At 42.5% G+C, this 12,789-nt stretch overlaps 1 protein-coding gene across 1 annotated transcript; it reads left to right on the forward strand.

The window, feature by feature from the left end:
* The first annotated feature begins 378 nt into the window (after window positions 1-378).
* Window positions 379-12,119, forward strand: LOC308117591 (sorting nexin-18-like). Its single transcript, XM_080476554.1, has 4 exons — window positions 379-1,669; window positions 1,854-2,147; window positions 2,862-3,244; window positions 9,979-12,119. The coding sequence occupies exons 1-4, from the start codon at window positions 897-899 to the stop codon at window positions 10,203-10,205; spliced, it is 1,677 nt and encodes a 558-aa protein (XP_080332680.1). The 5' UTR covers window positions 379-896; the 3' UTR covers window positions 10,206-12,119.
* The last annotated feature ends 670 nt before the right edge of the window (window positions 12,120-12,789 follow it).

The following is a 12,789-nucleotide window of genomic DNA, read 5'->3' on the forward strand; positions in this document are numbered from 1 at the left end:
TTGTAAAATAAATGACAATAAAGAAGATGAATACATACAAAATTGAACATTCATATGTGGGAAAAGTAAATCACGAAATACGTAATTCTGAGACCTTTCACAGTATTATTTTCATCAACCAAAGGAACGTGTCATAATCATGTAATAATACGAATGATTTCCTCAGGACAAAAACCGTGAAACTGCTGAACCGTGATCTTTTTTTTCCTTTTAATATCAAGTAACTTCATCTTGTATGTTTCACTCGTTTCGATCTTTAAATGAGGTTCAGGTCGCCTCTGCCTGTTTTTCCGTGTCTGAGGCGACTTGACTGAACTTGCTGTGGCTCCACCCTCCGTTACTCGGGCTGATACGTGTTCGGACTGGTGCCTTTAACTCACAAGCATCTGGGGAAGAGAGGAGGAGAAGAAGAGAAAAAAAAAACGGAGAGAAGAAAGAGGACTTTCCCCCCCCGGGTGTTATCTGGAGGAATGAAGCAGCAGCTTTCAGCTCGGTCGGATCTCTGTCCTCTGCTACTAAACTCGGTTTGCTGCGCGTCTCTCCACTCGGGTGAAGTTGCGCTCGGAAACAAATGATATTTGAACCCGGAGAGGAGCAACGGGAGAGAGAGAGAGAGAGAGAGAGAGAGAGGGAGAAAGAGAGAGAGGAGGTGGGTGTCCGACACAAGTTCCCCTGCTTCTTCTTTTGTGCAGGGATCTCGGACAAAAAGCAAAAAAAAAAAAAGAAAAGATAAATATATTTAAAAGAAAAAAAAAGTCGCCCGATAGTTTCTGCAGCTTTGATCTGAATCCAGTTCATATGGGATCTTAAAGGAAGGAGGCTTCTGCAAAAGTAAGTTCCTCAGAACTCTTTCAATTCCGAAAACAAGAACAAGCTTGAAGAACAGGGTTCAGAGAATGGCGTTAAAGGCCAGAGTGTTGTATGATTTCCACTCTGAGAACCCGGGGGAGATCTCCATATCGGAGAACGAGCTGGTGACCCTGTTCAGTGAGGAGGAGCTGGAGGGCTGGCTGGAGGGGGAGAACAGCAGGGGGGAGGCCGGCCTCTTACCTGCCTCCTATGTGGAGATCGTCAAGGACCACATCACTCCCAGCGTCAACAACAACGGCTTTTCCTCGCCCAAAACAAAATCCCAGACCCCCACCCACACCTCCTGCACCTCCTCCGACTCCCAGTCCCAGAGAGGGTTTGGGGCCGGGAGTAGCGGCAGCGGGGGCGGCAGCTTCCACACCAGCCAGGGCAGCGACGACGACTGGGACGACGACTGGGATGACAGCTCGCCGTCGGCCAACGCGCCCCAGGGCCTGGGCAGCGCCCCGCCTTTGTACCCGGTGACAACCTCCCTGCCGGGGCGGGGTAGCGCCCAGCACCACCAGCAGCAGCAGCAGGCCAAGAGCTCGGCCACGGTGGGGAGGAACCTCAACAGGTTCTCCACCTTTGTGAAGTCTGGCGGCGAGGCCTTCCTGCTCGGCGAGGCCTCGGCGTTCGTGAAGGATGGGGACAGGATCTGCGTGGTGATGGGGAAGCACGGGCCCGAGTGGCAGGCGGACCCCTATCCTTTCACCTGCACCATCGACGACCCCACCAAGCAGACCAAGTTCAAGGGCATGAAGAGCTACATGTCCTACGGCCTGACCCCGACGCACACCAACGTTCAGGTCAACCGCAGGTACCCTCTTCCTCTTCTCTTTCAACTTCAACTTTCCCCTGGCCCTATTATTCCTGAAGTACATTCTTCCTGTGTCCACCATTGTTCCTGCAAAAAGGACGAAAAAAAACATTCCCTTATTGGGAAAAGTTTCTTCACGTGCTCTTCTTGTCATTTACCCAAGTTCTCATCCTTCTTCCATCAGGTACAAGCACTTCGACTGGCTCTACGCTCGACTGGTGGAGCGCTTCCCCGTCATCTCGGTGCCACACCTGCCAGAAAAGCAGGCCACGGGCCGCTTCGAGGAGGACTTCATCTCCAAGAGGAGGAAGGGTCTGATCTGGTGGATGAACCACATGATCAGCCACCCTGTGCTGGCTCGCTGCGACGTCTTCCAGCACTTCTTGACGTGCGGTGCCGACGAGAAGGCCTGGAAACAGGGCAAGAGGAAGGCGGAGAGGGACGAGCTGGTCGGAGCCAATTTCTTCCTCACCATTAGGTGTGAAGCCCAATTTGAGTGGGATTTTTTTTACTTTTTAAACTCATCCCAAAACAAGATGCGGCAACAAAATTGCCACCTTGAGTTGTTCTGCTGTCAGATTGATCTGTGAAGCAATGAGTAGATCACCGGATAGTGTTGTGGTGCAGTCAGTGGGCTATCTGGAGCTTTATTATCTAACCTGGTGTTTCATTAGTGCAGCTCCTGGCTAAAAAAATTACCAGTAAACAAAACAATTTTCAAGGATCTTTAAAGGTTTGTGTTATTCATTGGATAATTTAATTGCTTTTATCAAATATTCTCCAGAAACTATAAATATAATTATTACCTTAGACCAGGGGGCACAAACATATTTTAGGCCACATTCAACCCAATTGTATCCATTGACTTGGACACTCTTAATATCTTGGAGTTACTTCTGTTAATGAGTTACTTACATAAATGTATGGAACATTTTGAGCTTTCTCAGCGGCAATAAATTGAATACAATTGCCGATAGAGAGTTATCAGAGGAAGTTAGATTCCTGTATTTATAATAATAGTAATCCTTTAGCAGGGAACCACTATCAGTATTTGTCATTTTAATATCCTGTAACTGTTTTCTGATAGTGAGGGAGTGATGGACAGAACGGTGAAGATGTTGTCACGCTTGCACAGGTGGCATTACCAAACATTTCTAAAACGACTGACGTTTCCTATAATGTCTCCCATCAGCACGCCCGACGTCCCGCTGGACCTCCAGGAAGTCGAGAGCAAGATCGAAGGCTTCAAGACGTTCACCAAGAGGCTGGACGAGAACATCGTGGTGGTGAACACCACCATCAATGAGTTCGCCCGCAAACAGATGGCGGGTTTCAAGAAGGAGTATCAGAAGGTGGGGCAGTCCTTCAAACTCCTGGGGCAGTCCTTCGAACTGGATCAGCAGGCGTACTCGGTTGGCCTCAACAAGGCCATCGCGTACACCGGCGACGCCTACGAGGCGATAGGGGAGTATTTTGCCGAACAGCCGCGGCACGACCTGGACCCCATTTCTGACCTGCTGGACCTGTACAGGGGACACCTGGCCAACTTCCCCGACATCATCCACGTGCAGAAAGGTATGGAGGTGTGTGTGTGTGTGTGTGTGTGTGTGTGTGTGTGCGTGCGTGCGTGCGTGCGTGCGTGTGTGTGTGTGTGTAACATCAAGAACCAATGTCACTGAAATCCCTGCACACACATGTTAAGAGGCATGCAGTCCCTGGAAAAGCAATAAATGTCAATGTTGGCGTGCAATGAAAAAAAGTATGCGAGGCGGAGTTACATAGTGGGAAAAAAATGCATTAAACCTTCAAGGAAGGGAACAGATGCAAGATGGAGCACAGTGGAGGCTTCTTGGTGTTTTGTTTTTGATGCAGGAAAGGGTTTGAAGACTGGCTTGAAGGCAGTGACCAGAGTGAGACCTCTTGCTTTTAGCTTCTTCCACAGGAGACTGTAACTTTTTTTTTTTTTTTTTTTTCTTCTGAAACATGGCAAGCCAATATACAGGAAGACAATTTGCAAAGACCCAGATTCAAGCTGTTCTCTTCCCAGGGGCAACATCTGTTTTCATTTACTGAACTGCAACGTTAAACTGGGTCGAAAACTGAAACCCACAGTCCATTGTAACGGAGCACTGAGAGGGTCTGTGCTTGCTCACTTGAACAACACACACACACACATGCACACAAGGACACAAGCACACCAGCACACACCGACGACGTTTACAAAGGGTCTGCAGAGGAGTTAGCTTGTTAGTTCCGTGCAGGTTGGGAGGAGGGAGTTGCTTCTGGCACTCACAGGCCAGACGTTTGCCAAACTTGAGTTTTCTATAGTCCACCGAGCTGTGTTCTCCCGATACAATCGCAGCTCCGAGCTATGGAAACAGGCTGAATCGCAGGAGCTCCGGAGACTGACAGGATGTCACCCCCTTTCCAGTTGACAATTAACACATTGTTTAATGTCTTGCAAGAAACACCAGTGGTTTCCTTTACTTTTTATGACCCCCCTTTTTTCTTTTTTTTTCAAAGTTTCAACAATCAGTGCAAGTTTCAATTGTTTTTTGGGAGCTTAAGCAAGAAGTTGCACGGCTATTGTCAAATCCCTCTGTAGTATCGGCTCCCAGGAAAATGTTGTTTTAGAAAGGCAAGTGACTCATACTTACTCAGGCCAAACACATTCTCTTGTATTAAACATTCAAATTGTATGAAAAGATCATCCAATCCTTCACTAAACTACTGTAATCAGGGGGAAAAAATCACCGTGACCCATTTTTTCTGTCAAACTATGGCCAAAATAAACAAATCTTTGAGAGGATCACTTTAGAAGTGCTGCCATTGGAGTCTTTTAGGAACCTTTCTCAGCTTTACTTTATTTTCCAAGAACAAATGGGCATTTTTAGTCTGGTCATCCTATCAACTTTCAATAAAGGTAGATTTAACCCCTTGGAAGACAAGATTCTATGCTGCTTAAAAGATAAACAGACCAGAAAGGACACAAACAAAGTGCAGCTTCAATTACTGACTTTATAAACTGACTGACCCACCAGTTGTTTACCTAAACAAGGGAAGTTATAAACACAGTGTTGTTTTTTTTAAATACAAGTTGTGTTCAATCTATGAAGCGGTGGTATACCTTAAAGTGATACTGCAGCACAAAAGTAGACTAGATATCATTTCAAAGACTGAATATTACAATATTAGTGTTAGATTATGAAAATATTGTTTTTTGTTTACATTGTAGCAAACTAAACATAATGTTATGTTGTCCTCACTTAATTCACTTTTTATGAAAATGTTGAATATATAATGCCAAAATCAATAAAAACACACTTATTTCAGATAAACTGGGATTAAAGAAAAAAAATCAAAGAATAGTTACATCAAACAACTTCTGCTTGGACAACTTAAAGCTGTCCATAAATGATCATGTATCCATCGAAATGTTTCACCGAATACAACAGTTTGAAGATTCAGTCTTATCTGTTGACAAACGTAAATGCAATACAAAAACAGGATTTCATCGGCAACGTTTTGTAGCAAAATCAGTGCGTAAAACTGGAACGGTTGAACACTTTCAAAGCACTTCCTGTCATCATTCAGGACTCATCGTTACAAAATAGAACATTCTGTTTTGTGCGACGTTTCTAAATTCAGCCAGCCTCTGGTTAAATCACATGAAAACTGCAAAACTGCAGAGTAAATTATGACAAAATTACTTGTAAAATTTACATTTTTACTGCAACAGTCACAAGCGTGGACAATGAAGTCATGAAGAAACTGATTAATGAAACCGACTGGTGTCATAACACCAGTCAGTTTCATTAATCAGTAAGCTTTTTTATCTTATTGTTTTATTGGACCTTTATGAGATCAAAGATCTCGTTATGAAGGGAGGCCATGCCAAGACTGCAGAAACACTCTGCACAATGATTCTACCACTCAATTAAACAACTGAAAACAAGTGAGGAATAATCACATTAAAACAGGGGTGTCACCCATAAGGTCCGTGGACCAAAACCAGCCTGCAACATTTATTTTCTTTAAACACATTTCTTAAGAGTAGCAAGCACATCGCAACTCTTGAGCTCTGAGCTGAGATATCAGTGATGCTGCCATGAAAGATCAAACTTGCATCAAAGCTAAGGTGTCAGAGTGAGTTTGCATAAAGCAACAGCGATGCAGGTTTGCGGGACATTTCACTTTATTTTGCACCAGAAGGTTTCGTTTAAATTGGCTTCATGTTGAAATTGCAGTAATTTCATGTCATAATTGTTCGGTTTAGCAACAAATAACAAAGAAAAACTTAAATTTAATGGTTATTATAGCAATATTTTACTGGTCTGACCCACTCAAGATGAAATTGCGCTGTGTGTGGCCCCCGGAACTAAAATGTGTTTGAGACGCCCTGCATTGAAACATGATCATATAAACTAACATTAAATCAATGGTAAATGTTGTAGGACGCACTCACCTCAGATAAATGCCACGCAAGAGGCTGGAAAGTTCAAAGCTTTCTTTTCTAGTTTAGTTTTAAATTTAGAAACAATTGATTGTAAAATGTCCACATTTTGAGAGATTGAGTGTCTTTGCTTTGACCCACCTGAATATCAGACGATTCAAAAGTTGTTTGAGAATGGGATCATAGACAAAAACACACTCACTGTGTCATATTTTTGTTTTCATAAAAATTAAAGTCCTGATGTCATTTGACGTCGATTGTGTGAAGTTCCGCTGTTATCTTCTACAAAATTTGATAAGTTTGCATACTTTGCCTCCATCCAATTAGTCTTAACAATACAAGTTTTGTACCACAAGGTGGGGTATTGAGTCACTCAAAGTCACACTGCATTTTCATGCTGTTTTTTTTTATTTATTTTTTGTTGTCTGATTGAATTTGTTCTGATTGAGAGACCAGAGTTAGTGAATGAAGTGGATGTGCAGGTTTAAATGCACCACGATTGTTATCTGATTCAGTCAGTTGATCAATCCCATAATGCTTTGCCTTTTGACGTCGGTCATCTGTGACAGGATCCCACACCCGGTGTTGCCAGATTGGGACACATTTCCACTCAAGTGTTTTAAACTTGTGGGGCTGGGGAAAAATTTGAGATGATTATTACAGCATTTGGCAGATTTTCAGAAAATACTCCAGAGGAAACATTAACCGAGTAGTTCCCATTACTTACTGCATTTATTTGGGAAATGAGAGTGCATCAGATGGCGTTTACATCATCAGTCATTGGTTAATCAAGTGTCACTCTGAAACACCCGACAAGTTTTTCTTCTTTTGTCTTGAGTTGTTCAGGTCTGTTGAGGAACTTGTGTGCTTGTGACATACTCCTTATCGCTCATGTGATAATGTACATTTTTGACGTCAGTTTTGAGAGAGACTCATATTCAGGCTGGTTTTTACTGAGTTAGGTGTGATATAACTTGTGTTTGTGCTGGAGACTGTCAGTCAGAGCTGGCAACCCTGTTCACACCCAGCTTCTCCTGGAAAACTGCCACTTGTAATTCCTGAAATCGGCGTCAGAAGTAAATAGTTTGTCTGAACATGTGCGAATAGTTGGACAATAACAACAATGGCGGCCTCCAGAGTGTCATGACTCCCAGTCCTTATTCTCCTCAGACTTGGTAGTTTTTCTAGTTGAGAGTCACAGTAACAATCCAAACTTGGTTGCCTGCCCATATCCATATAAAACAACACCGTTTTCATGAATTCTGCCACTTCCATGTAAACAGACATCCTTTTCAGAGCGTTGCCATGGAAATGCAAAACATTTCTGAACGGAAAACGGTGTGTTTTCACTTCATAAATTCTAAATGTGGCTACACCACCTCCTCAGATCCACTTTGTAATCACACGGTTTCAGCCTGATCCCAGAGAAGTGTTTACATGGTGTGACTTTAATTGAATTGGCGTTTAAGCGGATCGTTTATGGTCCTTGTGACCACAGCCACTCGTGGCCAACAGTTAGTGATGAACCTCATGATACAAATGTCCAGTAAAGCGAAAGACCTCTGTCTACGTCTGCCAGCCTATATTCGTCCAGACAAACATTTTGAATCAGGAGATTCTCAGTTCTCTATCGCTGCTTTTTGTCCGCTGAGTGACACCAACGTGTTCGTTTCCTGATTGCCGAGTCAGCACCTCTTTCCTGCTTGTCGAATGACTCCTCTTCAATAAAAGATGACTGGCTTGTAAATGTGTCCCAGCTCTCAGTGCAGCTGAGGAGAGTGAGGAGCAACACTAAATCATTGCATTGCACTCGTTGACTCATCATGCCAAAAGATTTAGACGCCGATTTCAAAGACATCCGCCCTTCTGCTTCTCTCAGCAGAACCGCATTCCTCAGACATCCAGTCATCTCGCCAAGTCCTGGGCAGCTTCTTCAGCGAGTGAACTAGACATTATGGTTCATTAAAGCCACTGGACACTGACGGCGGAATATGCTGTTGACCTACATACGGTAACTCCGTACAGTATCAGTCATCGTCAGGAGGTCTGGGTCTGCTGTTTCAGGGCCACATCTGATTTGAATGAGCTGAGATTCCTGGGCCTCTTGTCCTGTGTTGCCCTGGGACTGCAGGAATGCAAAATGGAGCGCTCTCAGGATTAGCTTCCCCTCCTCCTCTCTTTCTTCACCCTCTCTCTCTCTCCCTCCTTCCTCCATACGGGTGAGGGAAAACTAGGAAGGAGAAGAAGTAGAGGGGAGGCGCTCGTTGCAGGGCCGTGTCAGTTTCCCACCAGTACAAGAGAACAAGAGTTCAGATTACAAGCTCTGTAATCGCTTTTGGCAGGAATGGCGCAAAGTCCAAGTTAATTTCACTCCGCTGGTGCAGATATGGTGTGCGAGAGAATAAGGGATCGAGAAGAAAAGAGGTCAGCGGAGTCATCGTTCCTTCCACATGCTGCAATGTTAATGCTTCCCTGAGTTCCTCTTCAATCACGTCTATTTACGCAGTCCCACTTCCACCCAAACTGTTGAATCACACCAAACTTTCTGAGTCACGATTGGGCGTTGGGTAACTTCAAGAAACCCTGGAAAAAGTCTGCAATAACCAGCTGGTTTCTACTGTGTGAGAAGAAATTTATGGCCAGGGGTGTCTGTCTTTTTTTAGCTTTATGAAATGGAAACGGACTGTTTTGTTAGTCGGATGACTTAAAGATAAAAAGTGGAAAAAGAAATAAAAGTCTTTGACTTCCCCCCTTTTCCTTTGGAGAGCTCCAAATGTGTCATCTTCCAGATGGTAACTGCGCTCAATTATGAGAGCTGAGCGACAGAAGCTGAGTTACAGACGCTCATTGAGAGCTTTTCATGTGAAGGCTCACGTAAAGGGAGCGCTAAGAAACAAACAGTCTGGTCTTGTAAATCTGCTCCAATAAGAAAAAAACAGCAGTTTGAGTAGTTAACACAGCAGAGACTGTGGCTTTTGGTAATTAATAACTCGAACAGTAACTCTGGAAGGATTTTAAAAGAGCTGCCGTGAAAAGTGGGATCGCTTAGATTTTACATTTTGCACCTTTAAGGATGAACCGAGGAGAAACGGGTGGGGAAAGGTTCAGGTTATATTTCTTGTACTGTATGTTGGTAATGATGGCTAATGTCATAAATATTTTGGAGAAGCAACACATTGTTCCTAGAGTACTGTCACAGTCAAAGTATTTCTTAAAAGATATCAGTAATTATAGCATAATGTTAAAAAATAAGAATTTAAAAAAATAAATAACTATATTAATTGATTAATATAAATCAGATATGAAAAAAAAGATTAAATAAAAAAAATGATCTAAAATGTCTTTGTGTAGATGGTCAGTTTTAGTCGCTCCTTGTCCCACGATGACAAGTTAGAATGTCTTTATTTAGTTTAAACATGCACTCCCATTGTCTCGACAATGACTTGTACCATGGTTTTATCTTGTTTATAATCTTTTTTCTGTCTTTGAGTGTTGTTTTTACTGCTTTGCAATGCTAATAGTACAGCCCAGGGATCTGAAAGCTCCAGCTTGTCTCTCTAAAGTTTATTTTTAATTTAGATTTTCTTGCACAGCAGACAAATGAACTCTTCTAGTTTCCGATCAAATTGAGCTAAAATAATGAGTTCAAATGTTTCTCTGTCACCCGCCAGGCATCTTTTACTGCAGTATTAAGTGAACGTCTGTCGATGTGTGTTTGAAATAAACTATATGCTATGGATGAATTATGAGTTACTTTCCTTTACACAAATATCCACTTTCTTGGCTTCATAAACAGAGAAAACAACCCCTTCCCCCTGTCTTTACCTAAACGTTCTCACTCTGCATCCATTCCCAGGTGCACTGACCAAGGTGAAAGACTGCCCCAAGCAGGAAAGTGACCTCCACAACCGCTGCAACATCATCTCTTGCGCCACACTGGCAGAAATTCAGCACTTCCACCGCACACGCGTACGGGACTTCCGCTCGCAGATGCAGCACCACCTCCGCCAGCAGATCAGCTTCTTCCAGAAGATCACCGCCAAGCTAGAGGAAACATTGCAGAGCTACGACGACGACCAGTAGGATGTGGAGATAAGGGAGAGGTCTGACTACAAAGGCCCCGAGGACAAAGGAGGAAACCTCACTGTATAATCAGACAAGGGTAATGGTTGGCTTTGTCCTCTGGTAGTGGAGAATCGCCTTTTGTCTTTAAAAAAAAAAAAGAGAAAACCTTGAAGGTGTTCGATGCGATGGCTTCTGCGTCTGTGCTGGAAGAAACAATCTACTTTAAAAAAAAAAAATAAAAAAAAGAATAAGATATAGCTCACATGACAATGTCTTGAATTATCAGATCGGCTCTGATGAATGTACCAGTAAGAGGGATTTTTGCTGACCCGACTCGTCTTGCGACTCAGCAGGACTGCAGCAGATATTTAAAACAGCTGCTCTCAGTGAGACGGGGGGGCTCCAGGGTCATGTGACCACCTCGCCACTTCAAGGACGCCCTCCGTCAAGAAATCCAACCGAAACACCCAAAGACACTCGCAACATCATTTCAACTGGATGGTCCAACGATTGAAAGACGATATTAATGTAGCTTTTTTTTTTTTTTATTATCTTAACACGTTTGTTTTTTACTTGAATGACCTGCTCAGTATTTGGTTTTTGTGGCAACATATTCAAGGTTGTGACTTCTGGGAATCTGTCTCAATCTGTCCAGCTGGATTTTCCATTACAGTTTGGGATCGGATCTACTTAGCCTCTCTTACACGTCAGCAAAATATTCAGTGCGTTTTAATTCCAAGCTCTTCATCTTTTTTTTTTCTTTTTTTTTTTTGCATTTCTTTTTTTCCCTGTATTTTTCTCATTTGGGGAAGCAGTTTCGCAGCTGTCTTTCCACCCAGACGTTTGAGTAAAACCTGAGGTTGACATTTGGCTTTTGGCTCATTCCAGGAGAGGTCAGACGTCAGTTTGATTGCTTCGATGTGATGGATTATGTGGACTTCTTGTCTGATTGCAGAATTCTTTTTAGGCTGAGGAAAGCCCTCCATCGCAGTGTCTATGTTTTTCTTTCTTTCTGTTTTTTTTTTTACTATCTAGGGTCCGATATGACCATAATCTACATGGAGCTGCTCGACATGTTGCATTTCATAGTTTGCAAACCCGCCTGTGAACTAAGCTCAGCTCATAGCGCTGTTAGTTCTAAACAGTCGCAGGATTTTGTTGCTGAACCTTTTTAGCTTGGCATCCTGGAGAGGCATCCTGTATTGATTAATTGAGCCCGAGTCTCAGTGGAACGCCTTAAATTCCAACAGTCAGGGCTTTGGAGGCACCGATGCCAGAGGGAATGATACAATCTGGTGAATATAACCGATATCTTCCTACAAACTGGAAGATAAAAAGCAGCCAGAGACGATTGGGATCCCCACTTCAGTCCAACATTGGAACTCTTTTGCTGTCAGTTTTATACTCCGATAAAGTAGTTCTGGTAACGATTGTATTTTTAGGTGTGACTTCCATTATGTTTCTTGGGATTTTACAATTTGTCAAACAAGACAAGCTACACCACTGTTTGTTGTGCTCAGATCACAAAACTGTTTCTCACTGCTTTTAAAGGTACAAGATGTCATATTTTGAGTTAAATAACCAATATGAAGAATGCGAGGAAATCTGATGCCCTCTCAAGACATCTTTATGTTTTATTGTTGACAAATCTGCTGACGTTCCCAAGCTAAACCTCAGTGTTGTAATACTACTTTGCACAACCAACCAGGAGTCACTTCAGTGGTTAGTCTCAGTTTCTATCGAACACGAGAAGAAAACAACCACGAAAAGTGCCCAAATTTGTCAAGACCTAAATCTGACATATTGTACCATTAATGTAATCCAACTGGAAAGAATTTCAGCAAATACTCAAAACTATGCATTTCTTTAGTCACGAAGTTGTTTTGTTAACTTTGACTGTTTTCCCAGAATATAATTTATAGTTTCACTTGACCTGTTTCCTGTCTTTAATCGTACTCTATTTGTTCATCGTAACTTACAGTATAAAATGCTTAGTTTGTTGAACTTGAGATAAGCCATAATCCTATTGGTAGAAATTACCTGATCCCTAATCACTATTTGAAGGACCTTTTGTTAATGCTGTGTTCAAATGTTTCTCAGATAATGCCAATGTACAAGTTGCGAACCCTTCCTTTTGGTAAGAGTGTGTCAGCATGTGGAAACTAATGAAATGATTCCAAATTTCTATAATGAAAAATGACATTTCCACTGTTGTTTCTGGTTATTTGGTGGACCAAAACAAGTTTTTGGTAATAAATAAGTCTTCTAATTAGTGTAGTTTACCATACGTAGACAGTAACCGTCAACGAGACATAAATCTTGATAAACAGTTGAATTAGGAGCATTTATGCAACACTTCCTCACTACTAATTAAAATTGCTTGCGTTTTGATGTGTCCAACATCAAGTAAATGAGCAACTCAGGCAAGCACATATTCAGACTTTTCCAAATTGTGAATTTTTCTAGTCGGGTAATACTTTTGCTTGTTATAATTATTTAGAATAAATCTAACCCAACATCAAAAAGATCACCAGACAAGACATTTTCTCTCATCTTTTCACAATTCTGACGTCAAAAATGATATCTGTGGTCCGATTCTGCC

Source organism: Lipophrys pholis, assembly GCF_963383615.2.
Source record: "Lipophrys pholis genome assembly, chromosome: 12".
NCBI lineage: Eukaryota > Metazoa > Chordata > Actinopteri > Blenniiformes > Blenniidae > Lipophrys > Lipophrys pholis.